General features: G+C 41.1%; 1 protein-coding gene across 1 annotated transcript in view; it reads right to left on the bottom strand.

Annotated features, from left to right (window-relative positions):
- Nucleotides 1–21,677, bottom strand: part of TEC (tec protein tyrosine kinase) — a 135,275-nt gene that overhangs the window by 78,793 nt on the left and 34,805 nt on the right. Inside the window, exon 2 of the mRNA XM_003816008.4 lies at nucleotides 14,315–14,497. Coding sequence (XP_003816056.4) covers nucleotides 14,315–14,452 — 138 coding nt within the window. The 5' untranslated portion in view covers nucleotides 14,453–14,497. The remainder of the gene's footprint in view (nucleotides 1–14,314; nucleotides 14,498–21,677) is intronic.

Genomic DNA, 21,677 nt, shown 5'->3' with positions numbered 1-21,677 from the left:
GCGAGGTATTGTGTGTGATATGTTTAAATTACAAAACAACTTCTTCCCTCAAGGAAATTATTATGTAGCCGGTGAGAAAAAAAGGCAATAATCATAACACATATACATTTAACAGGAAATTACATTTAAACAGGAATTCAGAAAGGGCAAGGCATGCATAACCAGAGGGGTGTACAAAGCCTCCCACTTAAAGGATTTGGGATGAGACTTGAGTAAATAGACAGGAGAAGGAGAACTGCTAGGCACAGCAGGACCAAAGCTTCAAAGGTAGGAAAGTGACAAGCACAGACAGTCCCAAGTTATGGTTTGACCTAACGATTTTTCAAATTTATGATGATGCAAAAGCAATACATATTCAGTAGAAACCATACTTCATGTACCCATACTACCATTCTGTTTTTCACTTAGTACAGTATTTAATAAATTACATGAGGACTGGGTGTGGTGGCTGACACCTGTAATCCCAGCACTTTGGGAGGCCAAGGCGGGTGGATCACTTGAGCTCAGGATTTTGAGACTAGCCTAGGCAACATGGCAAAACCCCATCTCTACTAAAAATACAAAAAAAATAGCCAGGCGTGGTGGTATGTGCCTGTGGTCTCAGCTTCTAGGAAAGCTGACATGGGAGGATTGCTTGAGCCCAGGAGGTGGAGGTTGCAGTGAGCTGAGATCACACCACTGCACTCCAACCCGGATGACAGAGCAAGACCCTGTCTCAAAAATAAAAATAATTAGGCCGGGCACAGTGGCTCACTCCTGTAATCCCAGCACCTTGGGAGTCTGAGGTGGGCAGGTGACAAGAAGTGAGGAATTCAAGACCAGCCTGACACATGGCAAAACCCTGTCTCTACTAAAAATACAAAAATTAGCCAGGCGAGGTGGATCATACCTGTAATCTCAGCTACATGGGAGGCTGAGGCAGGAGAATCGCTTGAACCCAGGAGGCGGAGGTTGCAGTAAGCCAAGATCATGCCATTGCACTCCAGCCTGGGCTACGAAGCGAGACTCCATCTCAAAAAATAAAACTAATTAAAATAATTTTTTAAATTACATGAGATACTCAACACTTTTTTATAAAAAGGGCTGTGCCGGGCGCAGTGGCTCACGCCTGTAATCTCAGCCCTTTGGGAGGCTGAGGTGGGTGGATCATTTGATGTTAGGAGTTCAAGACCAGCCTGGCCAACATGGCAAAACCCCATCTCTACTAAAAATATAAAAATTAGCCAGGCGTGGTGGCACGCATCTGTAATCCCAGCTACCTGGGAGGCTGAGGCAGGAAAATCACTTGAGCCTGGGAGGTGGAGACTGCAGTGAGCCGGGATTGCGCCACTGTACTCCAGTCTGGGCAATAGAGTGAGGCCCTGTCTCAAAAAAATAATTAATTAAATAAATAAAATAGGCTTGTGCTAGATGATTTGGCCTAACTGCAGGCTAATGTAAGTGTTCTGAGCACATTTGAGGTAGGCTAGGCTAACCTACAATGTTCAGAAGGTTAGGTGTCCCAAATACATTTTCAGCTTACAATGGGTTTATCAAGAGGTAACCCTATCGTAAGACAAAGAGCATCAGTATTTGCAAGCAAAGGAGTCTGAATAGTCACTAGATGGTATCCATTATAACAACCATATTATTGACACTGTATAGAATTAGAGTCCTTATCCACTGGGCAACCCAGACACATCCTTTCCAGAACTAAGGCAGTGCACTCAGAGAGCATGATCCAGAAATATTCGATATGAGCTTGGGTCCAGGCTTAACAACCAGCTCACTAGGTGACCTGGAGCAAACCATCTCCTTATCTTCAGTTTTCACAAGTGAAAAATCTGGAGGTGATTCTTTAAAGTCTCTTTAAGCTCTAAAATTGCATGATTCCTCCTTATTACTAACAAATCAACTATCTCCTTGTATTTATCCTCTTGTAATTATTGCTTTATAAATCTTTATAGGCCTCAGAACAGAACAGTTCCACAAACACACTAAGTCCCCTTTCACCGAAGGGCCTTTGCACCTGCTGTTCCCTCTGCATTGAATGGACTCTCTCTGCCCATCATTGCTGACATTCTCACCCTTGGCCAAGTGGCCTTCCCCAACCTCTACGCCCCAGGAAAAAAAAAACAAAAAACTGTATACAGGTCTATACTCTTGCCACCAAGGATTCCTCCACTCATAATTTGGTCTCTTTTTAAACTGTCTTCCAGTGTAAATGCTATCATCCCTATCTTCAAAATAAACACTTTCTAGAAACTATTAATTACAAGGAAGTAATTTCAAAGATTTCTAAGAATTCCTCAGCCCAGTAGTTCATAGCATAAAAGGAGAAATACAACTCAAGTTACACAAATTGTGATGTCAAGTGTAGTTCTTTTTTTAAAAAATGCAAGAAGTTACATACATTTCAAATTAAGACAATTTTTTTTCAAGGTAGACAGGTAGGAGAAGAGGGGTGGGTAGAAACACTATGTTTATTTCAACTACAATGCCATTTTCCAAATATTCTAGGAATCATTCTTTTTGTAATTGCCTTCAGTTCCTATGTCACAGTCTTGAATATGTTCAGTGGAAAAATAGCTAAATAAAACTTTGCTTAAAACTCGACTTTCTGATATCACTAAAAATTGCTGACGGACAAGTTTTATGACTAAATTAAATTAAGTAATACCATTTCTGAACAACAATGCTGATTTTTCATATAGCCTTTCTCTCATCATAATACAAATAATCAAATGAATAAAACACAACTATCACAGCCAGATCAAAGAGTGTTTTTCAAGATCTAGAATATGTCTATTGTTTCTACTCTTAAGTTGCAGGAGGACCAAACCTTTGATTAAACTCCTCTCTTCATTTAGTAGTAATTACCCCATAAAAAGCTCTGCATGCCTGACAACTGTTTTAATACAAAATAATAAAAAATTAAGCTAGAAGGGGAGGAAACGAGAGAGATGGTAAACAGTAACAAGTGATTTTTTTTTTTCTTGAGATGGAGTCTTGCCCTGTCACCCAGGTGGGAGCGGAATGGCGTGATCTCAGCTCTCTGAAACCTCTGCCTCCCAGGTTCAAACGATTCTCTTGACTCAGCCTCCCGAGTAGTTGGGATTACAGGTGCCCGCCACCATGCCTAGCTAATTTTTGTATTTCTAGTAGAGACGGGGTTTCGCCATGTTGGCTAGGCTGGTCTCGAACTCCTGACCTCATGATCCGCCCAACTCAGCCTCCCAAAGTGCTGGGATTACAGGCGTGAGACACCACGCCCAGCCAGTAATAAGTGATTTTTACTCATCCTAGTGAACCACGCTACAATAATTTCTTTGGTGGGGAGGGACACCTTCAGCTCCTAATGATAACCATGACAATGAGAGTAGGAGAATAGACTACACTGATTTTTAAGTTTGTGGACTCTTACGTGAAGTCATTGTATGGACTCTTACATGAAATCATTGAGTAGTCATGAGATAGCTGGCATTTTATAGTATGTAACAAAGGACAGCATTTCTTCCGTATTATCTCTTCCTCTCACCATAGATATTTTAAAACTTTATGTCTTGACCAACTGAATGCAATGTGTGATTATGGATTAGATCCTGGACTTGGGGCTGGAGGGGCAGGGAGGGTGAGGAATAGCTATAAAGGCATCAGTGGAATAATAAATGAAATGTGCTCTGGATCTCCAGATTCAATAATAGTTTATCGATGTTAAATGTCTTAATTTTGATCACTGTACTATAATTATAAAAAAGAATCTCTAGGGGTATGGATGGAGGGAATGTTAGTATCCCCCTATTCTGTCTTAAATAGATTTCAGCTTCCTAGAGAAAAAAAAAAAAGACAGTGAATATCATTAAAGAAAGGTAAACAATTTGGCAAATTAAAGGAGTAAGTAAGACCCTTGGACTTCGGACCTGGCATCATGGCCTCTTGAAGTGATTAATGACAAGAAAGGTCAGATCTAGGAGAGTAGAATAAAAACACAGATATGAATCAGAAATGGGAGAAGAGATACAAGAAAGGAAATTGAGACACAAAGAAGAAAGTTGATACCACCTAATTTCAGAAACAAAGAAACTCAAGTGTCTAAGAATATGAGTTTTCAAGGCATAATATAGTTGAGAATTTCCAGAGCCAGAATAATCCCATCACACACTAATGATTACATGGAGTATTTAGAGTCATGTCACTTTTGTTGTTGTTGTCGTTATACAGAAGATGGCTTGCTATGTTGCCCAGGCTGGTCTCAAACTCTCTACCTCCTTATGTGTCAGGACCACAGGCCTGAGCCACCACACCTGCCAGAGTCATAGCACTTTTTACAAGCTGGTGGACTGCCTGGTAATCTCTAACATTTGATGCAGATACTTCCAATTGCCCGGTAGTACAAGAAATTATTCTTTTCCCATTCCACACCAACTCCCCAGAACCCTAGGAAGTGCTGAAAGATACAAACCTTCAGGTAAAGATTAGAAGGACCCAATAAACCTACAGTTTCCACTTGGGGAACCACCTAATATACGAATATAACTAAGGGAGAAACATCAGATCATCTCAGAACCTCAACAGGCTCTTATCCCTGTATCACTAAGTCTCCAGGTTCCCAGGATTGGTCAAGAAAAAAACCAATATGACCCAGGAGAGCCTATACAAATGAGAGATTTCCCAGGGTGTTTGAGACTCATGTCATCATACTTGTAACTGATTGCCTGCCCCCACCATCATGTTTGTTAACCTAGGTAAAATATTAAAGTTTCAAGCATCTCGTAACAAGAGAATGCTCAATTTTGGTACAACCAGATTAAATAAGAGAGGCACTGTGGGTGGAGGATTACCTAGGTGCCAAGGCAAGAGACTGAAGGCACAAAGTATTTCAGTATAATAAAGAAAGTAGTTAGAATAAGAATAGTCATAATACAAATTAGATATAGAGAGGACCATGAAGAATTATCAGTCATTATTATAAACATTATTAATCATTAGCTTTTAATATTACTCTTTGTTGGATTACTAATATAACCTACGAATAACCAGTGGGTATAGGGTCAGGTGCTGAAGGGACATTGTGAGAAGTGACCTAGAAGGCAAGAGGTGAGCCTTCTGTCATGCCCGCATAAGGACCGCTTGAGGGCTCCTTGGTCAAGCGGTAACGCCAGTGTCTGGGAAGGCACCCATTACTTAGCAGACTGCAAAAGGGAGTCTCCTTTCCTTGGAGGAGTCAGGGAACATTCTGCTCCACCAGCTTCTTGTGGGAGGCTGGATATTATCCAGGCCTGCCCGCAGTCATCTGGAGGCCTAAACCCCTCCCTGTGGTGCTGTGCTTCAATGGTCACGCTCCTTGTCCACTTTCATGCTCCTCCTGTACTCCTGGTTCCTCTTTGAAGTTCGTAGTAGATAGCAGTAGAAGAAATAGTGAAAGTCTTAAAGTCTTTGATCTTTCTTATAAGTGCAGAGAAAAAAATGCTGACGTGTGCAGAGAAGAAAACGCTGACGTATGCTGCCTTCTCTCTCTCTCTCTGCTTCAGCTACCTAAAAGGGAAGGGCCCCCTATACTGTAATCACGTGATTTGCTTCACCTTGTCAATCACTTAGAAGATTCACCTTCCTTACCCTGCCCCCTTGTCTTATATGCAATAAATATCAGCAAGCCCAGCCGTTCGGGGCCACTACTGGTCTCCGTGTCTTGATGGTAGTGGTCCCCCAGGCCCAGCTGCTTTTTCTTTATCTCTTTGTCTTGTGCCTTTATTTATTACAATCTCTCGTCTCCACACACAGGGAGAACACTCGCTAAGCTCCATAGGGCTGGACCCTGCAAGGCATCTGTGGCATTTTGGGAAGAGCACTGAACTTAAGAGTCAGAATATCAAGGTTCGAATTCTAATTCTTCTACCTATTAGCAGTGTGACAACCTTTCTGATTGTCTTGGTTCACAACATACATTTATGTCATGGTTCACAACATACATAAATCCTAAATTTATCCTAGAGATGGGGAGATGGGGAGAACTCAATCCTAAATACATTTAGGATTGAGTTCTCCCCATCTCCCCATCTCTAGGATATCCAGTGCATCCAGCCATGCAACATGTTCTGAGTACTCCCTCTGCCCTAGGCCCACAGAAATACAAAAATGGATATGAACCCTGCCCTCAAAGAGTTTGATATGGTTTGGATATTTGTCCCCTCCAAATCTAATGCTGAAATATAATCCCCACTGTTGGAAGTGGACCTGGTGGGAGGTGGTTTGGGTCATGGGGGGCAGATCCCTCATGAATGGCCTGGTGCCCTCCTAGATGGTAATGAATGAGTTCTCACTCTGAGTTCATGTGAGATCTGGTTGTTTTAAAAGAGTATGGCATCTCTCTTGCTTGCTCTCATCATGGAATACACCAGGTCCCCTTTGCCTTCCACCATGATTGTAAGTTTCCTAAGGCCCCATCAGAAGCAGATGCTGGCACCATGCTATTTGTACAGGCTGCAGAACAGTGAGCTAAATAAACCTCTTTTATTTATAAATTACCCAGCCTCAAGTATTTCTTTATAGCAATACAAATGGACTAATACACAGCTAAAAAGAAAAGAAAAGAAAAATACCTCTCCTATACTCTCTCAGCACTTCTGACACCAAATATGTGGCAGGGAGTGGGGTTTCCACAACAGCCAACTCTCCAATTCTTGGCACACACCAATTGAGTGTCCTACAATTTAACTCAATTCTGACACTAACTGCTCAGAATTAAGACAGACCCCACAGACCAAAGGATCACTCCCAGAACACTGCCCTCTGCTTCAGATGTCAATCACAAGTAGTGGATCCCCAGGTTACCACAACTCCTGTCTGACTTGGCTACATATGGAGGTTCCCACAACCCCCTCCTTGGGTTCAAGAATTTGCTGGAACAGCTCATAGAACCCAGGGAAAGTGTACTTACTATTATCAACTTATTACAAGGATATTTTAAAGGATACAAATGAACAACAGGATGAAGAGATACACAGGGTGAGGTCCAGAAGGGTCCCAAGCACAGAAGCTTCTGTCTCCATGGAGTTTGGGTTATACCATTTATATGGTTTGGCTGTGTCTGCACCCAAATATCATCTTGAATTGTAGTTCCCATAATCCCCAACGTGTTGTAGGAGGGACCCAGTGAGACGTAATTGAATCCTGGGGGCGGTTACCCCCATGCTGCTGTTCTCCTGATAGTGGGTGAGTTCTCACAAGATCTGATGGTTTTATAAGGGGCTTTTCCCGCTTTGCTCAGCACTTCTCCTTGCTGCCACCATGCGAAGAGGTATGTGTTTGCTTCCCCTTCCGCCAGGATTGTAAGTTTCCTGAGGCCTCCCCAGCTATGCTGAACTGTGAGTCAATTAAACCTCTTTTCTTTGTAAATTACCCAGTCTTGGGTACATCTTTATTAGCAGTGTGAGAACCAACTAATCCAACCATCCTCTAGCACATGCACACATTCTTGTTCACTAATCTGGAAGCGCTATGAACCCCTTCTGTTAGGGTTTTCATGGAGGCTTCACTACGTAGGCATGATAGATTAAATCTTTGGCTATAAATGATTATTAGCTCAACCTCTGGTGCTTCTGCCCTCCCTAGAGGTTGGAGGGTGGGGCTGAAAGTTCCAACCCTCTAATCACATGGTTGGCTCCCCTGACAACCAGTTCCCCCATCGTAAAGTCAACCTATTACTTTCCAAAAGTCACCTCATTAACATAAACATAGCTACGGCTGAAAGGGGCTTGCCAAAATGTATATTTCTTATTATACTACACTATCACAGGAGCTTAAAATCCAGTAGGTAACACAGATATGTAAATAGGTAGTCAAGATACCATAATAAAAATGTGTACAGAGCACAAAGGGGAGGAGGATCCATTCTACTTTTGCCAGGAGGGAGACAGAAAAGGCTTCTGAGAAGATGGGGATTGAACTATGTCAGAAAAGATGAGTAAGTGTTCCCCAGGCACTCAACAAATTTTTGAAAGATAAAATAGATGGTGGCTGGATAGATGGATCCTGGCAGGCAGGCAGAGGAGTGTGTCACTCCAAATAGATTGAAGAGTATTAGCAAAGGCACGATGTGAAAGGGCAACTGTAAGTAGGAGACACAGCCAGAAGAGGAGGAAGAGGAGAAGAAAAAATTGCATCAAGTACTTCGTATCCCAAACTAAGGAATTTTAACTTGATCCTAGAGAAGCTATGCATTTTGCAGATGAAAGATGAAGATCCAGGAATTGAATCAAGTAGGGCAGTAATCCACCTAAAACTGGGGTTGGGAGCTGCAATAAGCCTGCAGTAGAGAAAATTCACCGATACGATGCTTAATTTTATGTGTCAACTTGAATGGGCCATGGGGTACCCAGATTAAACATTGCTTCTGAGTGTGTCTGTGAGAGTGTTTCTCAGTGAGATCAGCATTTGAATCTGTGGACTCAGGAAGCAAACTGACCTCCCCAATGTGAGCAAGCATCATCCAACCCTGAATAGAACAAAAGGTAAGGAAAGAGGAATTTACCCCTTTTTTCTTGCCTCACTACTTGGGCTGAAACATCCCATCTCATCATCTCCTGTCCTCAAACTGGGATTCACAGCACTGGCTGTCATGGTTCGCAGGCCTTCAGACTCAGACTGAACTACATCACCAGCTTTCCTGGGTCTCCAGCTTGCAGAGAACAGACTGTGAAACCTCTTGGCCTCCACAGTTGTGTGAGCCAATTCCTCACAATATATCTCCTTTTATGTACATACATACACACACATACACATATATATACATACCCATACATTATATCATATGTATATATCCCATATATATCCTTTTGGTTCAGTTTCTCTGAAGAACCCTGACCAATACAACAGGAACTGGTAACAGATCAGATGTGTGTTGGGGTTGAAATGCTGATGAAACGGAGGAGCTAACAGTTTGAAAAGATATTATGTGTCAATTATAAATTTAAAAATTAATTTGAAGAAAGTATAAAGACAATATATACACAAAAAATGTTTAAACTATAGATTGGAGAAAATTATTTTATAAAGTCCAATGAGAGAGTGGTAGATCCAGGACAAAAACCCTCTCAAGTGTTAATTCTCTTCCATCACAAAGAAAATTTTTTTAAAGAAGTTATAACTGAAAGTAACAAACAAAAATATCCATGAAACTTTTAAAATGTTATCTGTATTATGGGGTGCTAACTTTAAGATGTTTAGATTTTTTTTTTCAAATTTTCATTGGAATATCAAGATTATTTCAAAGATAGGCTTTGAAGAAATATACCTGCAATTTCTGGAAGGTGTGCGCAATCTCTTGTAAGCTGTATGTTGTGCAGGTTTTTAATTTTTCTAAGCCTTAGTTCTGCATTTTGAAATTAAGTCTAACAAGACTTAATACAGAATTGTTTTGAGAAATAAGAGAAATAATGCATGTAAAGTACTTAGCACAGTGGTTAATTTGTAGTTAGTGCTCAATAGATTGTATCATTTTTACTACTAATGTGCAGAAAAGAGTTAACACAGCAGGCTTGAGGCTGCTGTCCCAAGAAAGGCCTGTTTACAAGGCTGATCCTTGCCTGGCATCTGGGAACTTGGACTTTGGGAGGATCCCACTATTACCAACACTGATGAGGTGGCTCACTGTACCTAAACTGTACAATGCAGTTCATGCTGAAGACCTGCTTTCCTTCTGGAGTCTGGAACCTTGGTACACTAGGCATAGGACACCTGTGTGATCAGCCTCCAACAAAAACCTTGGGCACCGAGTCTCTAATAGCACATTTCACAATTGTCACAATTGGATGCTGGAGGAATTATGCACATCCTCTGGGACTCTACTAGGATAAGATTCTTGGAAGCTTATGCCTGGCCCCATGTGTCTTTTCCCTTTACTGATTTTGTTTTGTATCGTTTCGCTGTAATAAATCTAGTTGTGAGTATGACTCAATGCTGAGTCCTGTGAGCTGTCATAGTGAATCACTGAATGTACAGGTGGAGTTGGGATCCCTGGCACAACGAGTTTCCCCATTCCTTCAACTTTGTAAGTTATTTGCCAGCTTCCATGCTGGGGCAGTACAACAGACAAAAAGCCAACCAAATTAAGAGCTCCAAAGTCCAATTCTAAAAATTCCTGATTTCTTAGCTAACGATAGTTGCAAATTTACATACTACTTCAATTTTTTAAATTCAACATCTCAACCTATAGAAATCAATTCCTCATTTTCTCTCTCACTATTATTTGTAGATCTTTTTCCTGATCAAACTCCAGTGCTGCTCTTCCTTGGTTCCCACCTCATTATCCCATGGAGCCTCCACTGAAACATTGGGTGGTCTGTCCCCTGTGTCATTTAGCCCCGTGACTAGAAAGCAACATCACTTATGAAACCTCCAGTGTCCTTTGCTCTGTGTTATCCTGAATAGGATCAAATAATATAAACTTCCAGGAAGATCTTTTTTCAGTTCATTTGGAATATGTGGAAATACACATGAATTAACTAACTACCATAGAGAGAGGAGTACAAACTAAAGAAGGACCCACAGCGGAAACTGAAATGCAAGTTTTGCAAAATTAGACTGAGGAAATGGTTTGAGTGAATTTCTCGTCATCTAGAATAGGATTTTTCAGCATATTTCAACAAGCACAGAAAGGTTTATTACATAATAGGAAGAATTTCAAGAAAAGCTTGCTGTCATCATGTTGAAGAAGCTGTCCAGAGAATAAGGAGAAGATGGATGTCTTCTGTCTGACATTATGAACTGAGAGTTTTAACGAGTATTAGTGGCACTTGGTAGCCACAAAGAAACCACAAATCATAGTTATTAGATCAATCGACAGCCTCCTCATTGTTTTTCTATTGAAAACAGGAGAACTATGAACAATAAAAATAAATATCTCTAGGGCTATTTTATTTCTGAATGGCCCCTGTGGTTCTAATTTACTTCTAGAGTCACATTTTTTTAACAAAATATTATTTTTAAAAACCTGTTGATTTGCACAGATTACTCATGTCACATCCTTTTTTTCTCTTTCCTTTTTTTCTTTTCCTTTTTTAGATGGAGTCTCGCTCTGTTACCCAGGCTGGAGTGCGTGGTACAACCTCAGCTCACTGCAACCTCTGCCTCCTGGCTCCAAGCAATTCTCTTGCCTCAGCCTCCTGAGTAGCTGGGATTACAGGCACCTGCCACCACACCCAGCTAATTTTTTTGTATGTTTAGTAGAGACGGGGTTTCACCATGTTGGCCAGGCTGATCTCAAACTCCTCACCTCAAGTGATCCACCCACCTCAGCTCCGAAAGTGCTAGGATTACAGGCATGAGCCACCACGACCGGCCCTCACATTCTTTTCCGAATCACAGCTTCCAGGGATAGGGAGATGGAAATCAGAAGATTGATCCACGGCAAACAGTGAACTGAGCACATTAGCGCAAACATGGAAGAAACATAGCAACAAGGTGTTGCTGGCCATGCCTGGAAGCCAGGCAGAGTTGTTGGGGAATTCAGCCCAGCACTGTCAGAACTTTTGTTATTTTAAGAAGCCCGATTCTTACAAAGTTTCTTTTTTTTTTCTTTTTTTTTTCTTTTTTTACTACTGACAATTATTTTACTATGAGAGGCAAACGAATCTGTGACCACATTTCAAGGCATAGGTCACAAGTATGCCAGTGAATGTTGGTCCATGAGAGAAGAAACCAGAAGGGATCAAAACGCCCAGCTCATCAGAGGAGTGGGGGTGAAGGCAGGAATTAAGTAACAGGACTAGGCTCTCTAGCCCAGGCAGCAGCAGCCAGAAAGGAGGTGGATTCTGCCAGGAAGTGTTAGAGGCTGGGTTTTTCTGTGTTGTGACTACCTCCTCATTCTGTCCTTTCTGGTTCTCAGGGTGGCTGAGGCTGCTCCAAGGCAAGATGGTGAGCGAGGTTCTGAAGGAAGAGGGATGCCACTGTTGTCCTTATTCCCCTTAAGCTAAACCAAAAGCGGTACTTTAAACTCAATATGTTTATCTTCTTCAAAGTGAGTTAGCAATTGCAATATATTTCAATAGTAACTGCCCATACTGCGAACCAAACAATGTCGGTTTCTGAGACTTTTTTCATTAGTAAAAAAATCGCATTTTACCACTTTCACTTCTTTTCTTAGACTTACTGCAGTTGACCCTTAAACAATATGGGCTTGAACTGCATGGGTCCATTGATAGAGGGATTTTTCTCTCAGTAAAAGTTACACTGAGTGTGCCTCACCCTCCTGCTTCCCCTTCAACCTCCTCCACATCTTCCCCCTCTGTCACCCCGAGACAGCAAGACCAACCCCTCCTCTTCCTCCTCCTCAGCCTACTCAACGTGAAGATGGCAAGGAAGAAGATCTGTATGATGATCCACTTGCCGTTAATAAATAGTAAATCTATTTTCTCTTTTTTATGATTGTCTTAATATTTTCTTTTGTCTAGCTTACTTTATTGTAAGAATACAGTATATTATGTATATATAACATACCAAATATGTGGTAACCTACTGTTCATGTCCTCAGTAAGACTTCCAGTCAACAGTAGGCTATTAGTAGTTAAGTTTGGGGGGGGGAGTCAAAAGCTATATGCAGATTTTTGACTGCACAAGGGTTGGTGTCCCTAACCCTACATTGTTCAAGAGTCAACTATATATTAAAATCAAATTCTAACAAATTATTACCATAAAGCAAAAATATGTAAATGTTTCCTTTAAAATCTGTTTTAGGTTTCAAAATAGTCTGGTAACAGTTCTTGTCTAAAACACTTTTGGATTTTTAAATTTTTTAGATTTAACAAAGCAAATATAGCACATATACCATATGTTACATAATAGTCCCAGCAGGGACTAGGGCAGCTCCACATAATTAAATACATTAATATTTCTGCACACATATACATGTACAGATACACACACACACACACACACACGGGTTTTGTAACTAAGAGTTTTGAGGTTTTGGTTTTCAGCATTTTGGGGACTTAAGGATAAAGGAGTATGCTCCTAAATTACATGAACCTGCAGAATACCACAGGTCACAATGGCGAGCCACAGCAGAAATTAAGAGTTGAGGACCATCATGAGACACAATGCCATTCTATCTAAATTGGGGGAAACCAAATCACAGAGAAATCAGTGGGAGAAAAAAAATACAACTAAATCAACGTCTGAGGAAGATACTCTAGAAAAAAAACAGAATGAAAACTAAACCAGGGCCGGGTGCAGTGGCTCATGCCTGTAATTCTAGCAGTTTGGGAGGCCCAGGTGGGTGGATCACTTGAGGTCAGGGGTTCAAGACCAGCCTGGCCAATATGGTGAAACCCCATCTCTACTAAAAATCCAAAAATTAGCCGAGTGCGGTGGCATGCACCTGTAAATCCCAGCTACTCTGGAAGCTGCGGCAGAAGAATTGCTTGAACCGGGAGATGGAGGTTACTGTGAGCCGAGATCGCATCACTGTACTCCAGCCTGGCAACAGAGCAAGACACTGTCTCAAAAAAAAAAAAACAAAAAAACTAAACCAGGATCACCAACAGTCCACTGAAACCAATTGCATAACAGCATATGGTTAGCCATGGGCAACCCAGCCCCTGGTCATTTCCTGGAAACCAAGGATATTTCTAGCAGAGAAGGCAGTACGTGGCAGTACTAGCAAATGCCACACCCAACATGTCAGGAGCAAAAGAACCAGAGGTGATTGCACATTCAAGGCCTCATCTAGCGGTGGAAGGAGAAGCTAAAGCCACCCACAAGCCAGGAGTGTGCTAACCACACATTTGTCTGTGCCACGTGCTCACTGGCCAGGTTTTTTAGTGAGCTGCTTTCTCCCTGCTGCCATCGAAGAAACTTTGTAGTAGCTGTTTATCATAAAAAAAATGAATGTTTAAAAACTCTGCTTTAGGTCAACTTCGATAACGTGTTGAGTCCACCAAATCACTTACCAGTTTTAAGTAACTTCTACTCAATAAAGAAGAAATATTCATATAAAGTAATGGACTTGGATACAATTTATATTTGCTAAAGAAGACTTTGATACATAATAGGCAGTTTACAGGAGAGAGCCATATGTACAATGCACCTTACAAATTCCATGAGGATCTAAAAGTAATGTAATCTAATAGATTAATTCATAGGTTAATTATAACAAACCTATAATTAACAGATTTGTTAATTTCTATCCATACTCTAAAATTCATCTTTCAAGTCCAAATGATAATAAATCATTACTTCATTAACCCAAAGCATTTTCAATAAGATTGGAGAGGCAGACAATATTATAAAATCGTTATCCACATAGAAAGCAGCAAAGTAAATCGTGATTGTCTCTTACCTCTGCTCGACCCTCATAGTAGGTTAGCATGGACTTTGTAAGTACAAAAAGTCTCTCTTTGTAGTTTAAGGGCGATGTCTTCTTTTTCTGCTGTGACCTTTTAATAAGAATCTCCTCCAAAATAGTGTTAAAATTCATCTCTGTCTTCTGATTACTCCTCCTGCCACTGAAGATCCCAGTATTCTACAGTGAAAAAAGAAACAGTTAAAATGTGACAGTTTAATTTTCTATGGATGTTGCCATTTCCAATTACCAAAATCAGCTTCACCCTCACCCCTGCTGGAGCAGATGAGTATTGATCTCTGTGCCCAAACTGAGAATGCCTGGGGCACAAAAATTCAATCTCCTCTCCTTTTCCAGTTTCCATCCTGCTCCTCCACATCTCATCATTTCATGAGAAAAATCTAATCAAGGTTCTTCATGATGATGAATCATTCCTTTTTACCTCCTAGTACCCTTAGCTTTCTGGTGCACTCCTACTGTTTGATTGCAGGGAACAAGTATCTCATGTGGAAAAGCACATTTCGTCACCTGTGTGGCTGATTTACACTGGCATTTGAATTGCTTCAGGATCTTGGTTCACAAAACAGATGACCTTACAGACACAGCCAACTCATGAACAAAATGAATTAGCATGGTGGTGGATATGATTCATACTCCAGCTCTGATAAGGATGTAATCTCAATGAAGCATCCTAGTTACCAGGGCCACAGGGATGTTCTCTGGTGTCTACACTACCATGCTCCAGAGTTCTCTTCCCTATGGCTCCTGTCTCCACCACAAGAGAAATGGAAACCTACCAGTCATAGTTAACCTGCTCAGGGCAGAGTCCACCTGGATAAGAAAGTCTCAGCCCTTTAACTCCAGACTATTCATACCTAGACTAAGCCTTTTAAAATTCAACACAATTTAACTATCTGAAAACCCAAAGACATTCAAAAAAGGCTTGAAGATTCATATTTGAGACAAGTTGAATTAACAACAGCCTCTCCTTCTCTTGCCTCCACTGTGCCTTTAAAGAAGTAACTGTGGCTGGGCACAGTGGCTCACGCCTGTTATCCCAGCACTTTGGGCAGATCACTTTAGGTGAGGAGTTCAAGAGCAGCCTGGCCAACATAGCAAAACCTCATCTTTACTAAAATTACAAAAATTAGCTGGGCGTGGTGGCGCATGCCTGTAATCCCAGCTACTCAGGAGGCTGAGGCAAGAGAATCACTTGAACCTGGGAGGTGGAGCGTGGAGTGAGCCAGACAGCACCACTGCACTCCAGCCTGGGTGACAGAGCAAGACTTCGTCTCAAAAATAATAATAAATAGGCTGAGCGTGGTGGCTCATGCCTGTAATCCCAGCACTTTGGGAGGCCGAGGCAGGTGGATCACCTGAGGTCACGAGTTTGAGATGAGCCTGGCCAACATGGTGAAACCCCGTCTCTACTAAAAATACAAAAATTAGCTGGGCATGGTGGCAGGTGCCTGTAATCCCAGCTACTCGGGAGGCTGAGGCAGGAGAATCGCTTGAACCTGGGAGGTGGAAGTTTCAGTGAGCCGAGATCGCACCATTGCACTCCAGCCTGGGCAACGAGAGCGAAACTCCATCTCAAAAATAATAATAATAATAATAAATAACTGCATATTAAAGGACAGAGGCAAGAAGAGTCACATGAACAGCATGAAGTGGCTCTCAGACTGCACGGCCGGTGACTGGACACGGTTAGCCACTGAGGAATTCTACCATCTTCACACCCAATCCAACACCTCCAATGCACCCTTTAATTTCCTATTACTGATTGGTCATCATCCAATCAGGCCCCCCCATTTTCTATAAGGTTCCTTTACAACAGCTTCTCTCTGAACATCAGTTCCTTCATTTGTAAAGTATGGAAGGAAAGACCACAAGGTCAGTGTGAGGTTTAAATGAGATATGGGCAAGAACTGACTATGAAAATACTACGCAAATGTTTATCATTTTTAATTCCACGGCTATTTGCCTCGCTCAGAACATTATGACCCCACATCTGGGCCATGAGAGTAGCTTCCCAATTGGTCTTCATTTCCTCAAGTTCTTGCCTCCTTTAATTCAAACTACCTATCCATCACTCCCATTGGATCAATCTTCAAAGATTCAGCATTGCCATTTCACTCATCAGAAATCCTCAATGCCTCCCCACGACCTGCAGAGTAAAGCTAAAATTCCTTAGTCTGACACTAGAGACTGTCCACATTCTGGCTGCAGCCTACCAGCCCATCTTTACTTCCACAACACTCCAATCAAAATAGTCTTCCAAATCTCCAGAGATTCCCCTCACAGCATTCATTCCCTGGCCTAGTGGACTCTCTGCTTTCCACCTATGAAGATATACCAGCTCAAAATTCCCCTCCTTGATGTAGTCTCTCCTAATGGCTCCTATTAATTAAAGGCCTTCCAACTCCTGGGCCGTAATTTCTATCACTCATCATAGAGCTAATCATATTCTGCTATGTCTACAGCAATTAATGTACGTATTTTTGATTCTCACTTAGCTGTTAAGGAATGGTTCTCAACCTTAAGTGTGTATTAGAATCTAGGGAATTTCATTTTAATACAGATGTCTAGGCTCCACTTCCAGATTTTTTTATTCAGTTGGTCTGGGAAGGAGCCCTGAGCATCATGATTTCATGTACAGATAGAATTGAGAGCCACTATCTTAAAGGAAGACACTGAACTCTTGTACCTCTTTATCCCACTCCCAGTGTCTACAGTAGCCTCTCAGCAGCAGCTAAACCACAGAACTAATTAACCCAATAGCCAACTTAAGCTAAGGAGTCACAGGAAAGCTCTTGCCCTTTTTGCATCTAAGTTGGTCTTCCTTATTCCATATTAAAATTTTGGCACTCCATCCTTCTTTCCTAAGAAACTGTCAGAATGCAAATACCATTTCTCTGGAAATTATATTTTCATCTTTGTGCAACACATTTTCAAGGGTGAAAATGACTACTTATAAGAACAGAGGCCGGGCGTGGTGGCTCACGCCTGTAATCCCAGCACTTTGGGAGGCCGAAGCAGGCGGATCACGAGGTCAGGAGATCAAGACCATCCTGGCTAACATGGTGAAACCCCGTCTCTACTAAAAAATACAAAAAATTAGCCAGGCATGGTGGCGGGGGCCTGTAGTCCCAGCTACTCGGGAAGCTGAGGCAGGAGAATGGCATGAACCCGGGAGGCAGAGCTTGCAGTGAGCCAAGACTGCACCACTGCACTCCAGCCTGGGTGACAGAGCGAGACTCCGCCTGAAAAAAAAAAAAACAAAGAATGGATACCAGGGAAGAGCAAGCGATGCTCTCATAAACGGGCCATGTGTAGACATGTAGTTCCCAACACAGTGAGCAATACCATTGTAAACAAATGGAAGGCAGACTTTTGGAAGCCCCAAAGGATAAATGGGGCGGGACTTATATGCAGTTCTAGAAGCAAAAGGTCTCAACATCAGGGGCAGAAAAAACATTCATGTTGAATGTCCTGGGGAAAAAAATCACCTTATCTGTCCCTGTGCGGTGGCTCATGCCTGTAATCCCAGCACTTTGGGAGACCAAGGCAGGAGGATCACTTGAGGTCAGGGGTTCAAGACCAGCCTGGTGGAAATGGTGAAACTCCATCTCTATTAAAAATACAAAAACTAGCTGGGTGAGGTGGTGGATGCCTGTAGTCCCAGTTACTTGGGAGGCTGAGGCAGGAGAATCGTTTGAACCGGGGAGGCAGAAGCTGCAGTGAGCAAAGATCACGCCATTGTGCTACAGTCTGAGCGACAGGGTGAGACTCTGTCTCAAAAAAAAAAAAAACAAAAAAAAAAACACCTTATCTGACTTATATGTGTGATTACTAGTCTTATACAGAATCACACCATTTAAGTTGAAAGGAATCTTAGTCACCATCTATCTCCCTCAAGAAACTGAAGTTCAGAAAAGTTAAATGGCTTACTCAAGGTCACACAAGCCAAGACTAGAAAAAAGTCTCCTAGTTCCTACTTACGGGCTTTCCCTATCCTTCTATCCCATACAATTAAAGTTCACCACTGTTGTTATAATTCACTGGCCAATGGGAAGTCCTGGCCAAGAAATCAACTAAAGTTCAGAGAGATACAAATGAAGGAAAAGTCTCCTCATGTAGACTTCCAGCCAAAAATAGAGTGTTGAATGCACACTTCGCATTGGCTCCTTCCTGAAATTCCATTAAAAACAGTTACGTTGTTGTTGTTAAGGAACTGACTCTCAAGGAAATAGAAAACAAAAAAGGAAACAATAGAATTTTGGAAACTGGAAAACAAATAAATATGTGCCAGGTCCCGCTGAGGGGAAGGCTGGAAACAACCCAATTTCTTCTGTAAAACATCCAAATAGCTCAAGAATCAGAAGAATATGGTATCTCTAGAAGTTGTGATGGACAAGGAATTAAAGCAGAAGAATTGTTGGCAAATCAGTTTAATAAAGAGAGTCCCCGATCCTCTCCACTTCCATGCCATAGATCTAGGTGACTAACCCTCCTCAACCCTGGAAGAAAACTAGAGGTTTATTTCGGAAGACTATAAAACACAGGGTCTCTATCCTGGGAGAGACTAAGTGCAGCTGCAGCTGGGAATACCACACTGAAAAGGAGGAGCTTAAGTGAAACTGTACAAGTGTCCATATCAATGATGAGGCTAGTCAGCTCTCTTCTCCCATCTGGCTCCAGGACATCAGGACTGGACTAAGGGAAAAGTCTTGAAGACACAGACATAGAAGTGTCCCCCAAAAAATGGCACAGCCAGACTACCCTATAGTTAAGCCCACAGTCAGCAAGGCCCACTACCATGCATGAAGCTTCCAATTGACACTTTTTTGTTGTTTTTTTTTTTTTAAAGACAAGGTCTGGCTATGTTGCCCAGGCTGGACTCAAATTCCTGGGCATAAGTGAACTTCCTGCCTCAGCCTCCCCAAGTAGCTGAAACTACAGGTGCACATGACCATGCCCAGCTCAACTGACTTTTTAAAGTCCCACTCTGATAAATGAGAGAAAGCCAAGGATCACCAGACAATTGAGGAAAAATTATAATATGAATCTAAGGTCAAAGAACAAATGCAAAAAAAGGGCAAGTTGGAAGAAACAAAAGTTGTACAGAAAAAAAGAAAATGTTAAAAAAAAAACTCAACAAAATCAAAGAATTGAGGGAAATACATGCATGAAACAAGGTCAAGACACAGCCAAAATAAGAAATAGAGCCAAAAAAACAGGAGCTACTAGAAATCAAAAATAAAATAGCAGAACTTAAAAACTCAATGGAAAAGTTAGAACATAAAATTGAGGAACTCTCCCAAAAAAAAAAAAATTAAGACACAGAAAACATAATGGAATTACAGAACTCACTCAGAAAGTTCAGCATCTAAAAACCAGAAGTTCCAGAAAGAGAAAGCAAAGAAAACAGAATGAGAAAACAATCAAAGAAAAGTTTTAGGAAAATTTCTTCAAACTGAAGGTTATTTTCAGATTGAAATACTACCAAATTAAGGCAACTCTTGTAAAATTTCACAACTATGGGGATAAGCCAAATATTAAGCAAGCTTAAATGTAAGTTTCATTGAAAGCATCAAAATTCAGAATGGTAATCATCAAGGGTAATGCCAGAGAGTAGAAGACAATGAAGAAAAACTCAGAAAGAAAGTGATTTCTAATCAAAAATTCTATACTCAGCCAAAGTGCCAATGAAGTGACAGGAGAATAAAGACGTTTTTCAAATATGCGCAAGGCTTTAACAATTTTATCTCTTATCCACCTTTCTCAAAAAGCTACTTGGGGATGTAGCCAAAATACCAAAACAAAGCAGGAAACCAAAAAAGCAAAAACCACAAGAATTTAGGAAACAAACATTCCAACATAAGAAAGAGGTAAAGGGACCCCCTTCCCCAATAGATGATGAAGGGAAATCCCAAAATGAATGACACTGAGCAGCTGGCCAAGAGTACAACCAGTCCAGATTGGATCAAGTAGGGAGGTTCTTCCAAAGAATTCTTCTAGGAGACAAAACTGAATGTATGGGGAGAAGATTTATAATAAGTTAGTAAAATTTAGCCAATTTTAAAAAACAAAATAATTCCAAAGGAAAACAAAAAATTGTTTAGAAAAGGAAAAATCATCACAGGTATGCTACAGAGTTCTGCTACAAATAACAACTACACCGTTATAATCAGGTAAACAATAGTGATAATCTTACTACTAATATAAATACATTGGGTGTGAGAGCAGGAAGTATGCTCCCGTGTGGGTGGGGGAGTACTTTATGAAAGAGAGCTATTTCCTCCATGGTAGTAGGAGGAGAAGGAGGAAAAGGTAGCAGAGGAGAAGGAGGAGGAAACCAATAAATAATATCTACAATTGAAAAAGCAAGAAGTAGCAATGTAAAGCATGTTTAGAGACTGTCAAGAGACAAAATGACAACAAATTTAGTAAAAGTGACTTTTACTCACAATTCATGAGTCAGGGTAGCCTCTACTCTGTAAAATAGAATGAGAGCTCCCACTGGGCCAGGGCAGAACCATGGATTTTATAAGGTGGGAACAAGGAAACAGAATAATAGAAAAAAAAAAAAGCTGATTAGTAACATCAAGTTACTTCAGGTTATTTTTTTTGGTAAAGATTAAAACAGAGGGGACTTCCTTATTACACTGATTCACGTAGACTGTAATCTTCTGTTTTCAGGGGGAAAAATGGTCTATTTGGGGATCTACCTGCTCCCTTAAAGCTTCAGTTTGATTATGCAGCATTTAGCATGGGTGACTCCATTTCTGTTAGGTCTGGTTTGTTGGGGCCTAGTACAGGAGCTCAGTCCAAAACAATGGCCTCCCATAATTTTTGTTTAATAAGATACAATGAGATGAAAAAGTTTGAAAAAATGAAAATGATTCCCTCTGAGAATCAGAATATCATTGGAGAATAGCAGTGGAAAGGTATATGTTCTACTCTTCTACCCTAAATAATAAAACATAAAAACCAGAGGAGGAGAATCCCATCTTCAAAGAAATAAAAAGACAGCCTTCAATCCCAAACTACAAACTATGAAATACCTGCTAAATGCTGTGAAATCTGGACCAAAATGGGGGAGGAGGCTGAGGGTAGATTTTCCTAAAAGTAAACATCATTGTCCTGAGAGGTCAATCTAATAACCTTTTGATAAGATCAGTGAAATCCGGAGGAATAAGCAGACCATAGGGGAATCCAGGAGTATCCCTATGGAATTACTATTCACACAGAAAAATAATAAAAAATCATTATCATTATCATTATTAAGCTTTTACTACTTGGCACTGTCCCAATCACTAAGCACTTTCAATGTATTGAATCACTTCATTCTCTCAAC

Source organism: Pan paniscus, chromosome 3 (genome assembly GCF_029289425.2).
Source record: "Pan paniscus chromosome 3, NHGRI_mPanPan1-v2.0_pri, whole genome shotgun sequence".
Lineage (NCBI taxonomy): Eukaryota > Metazoa > Chordata > Mammalia > Primates > Hominidae > Pan > Pan paniscus.
Note: the sequence above shows the minus strand (reverse complement) of the source record. Positions and strands in the feature narration are given on the sequence as shown.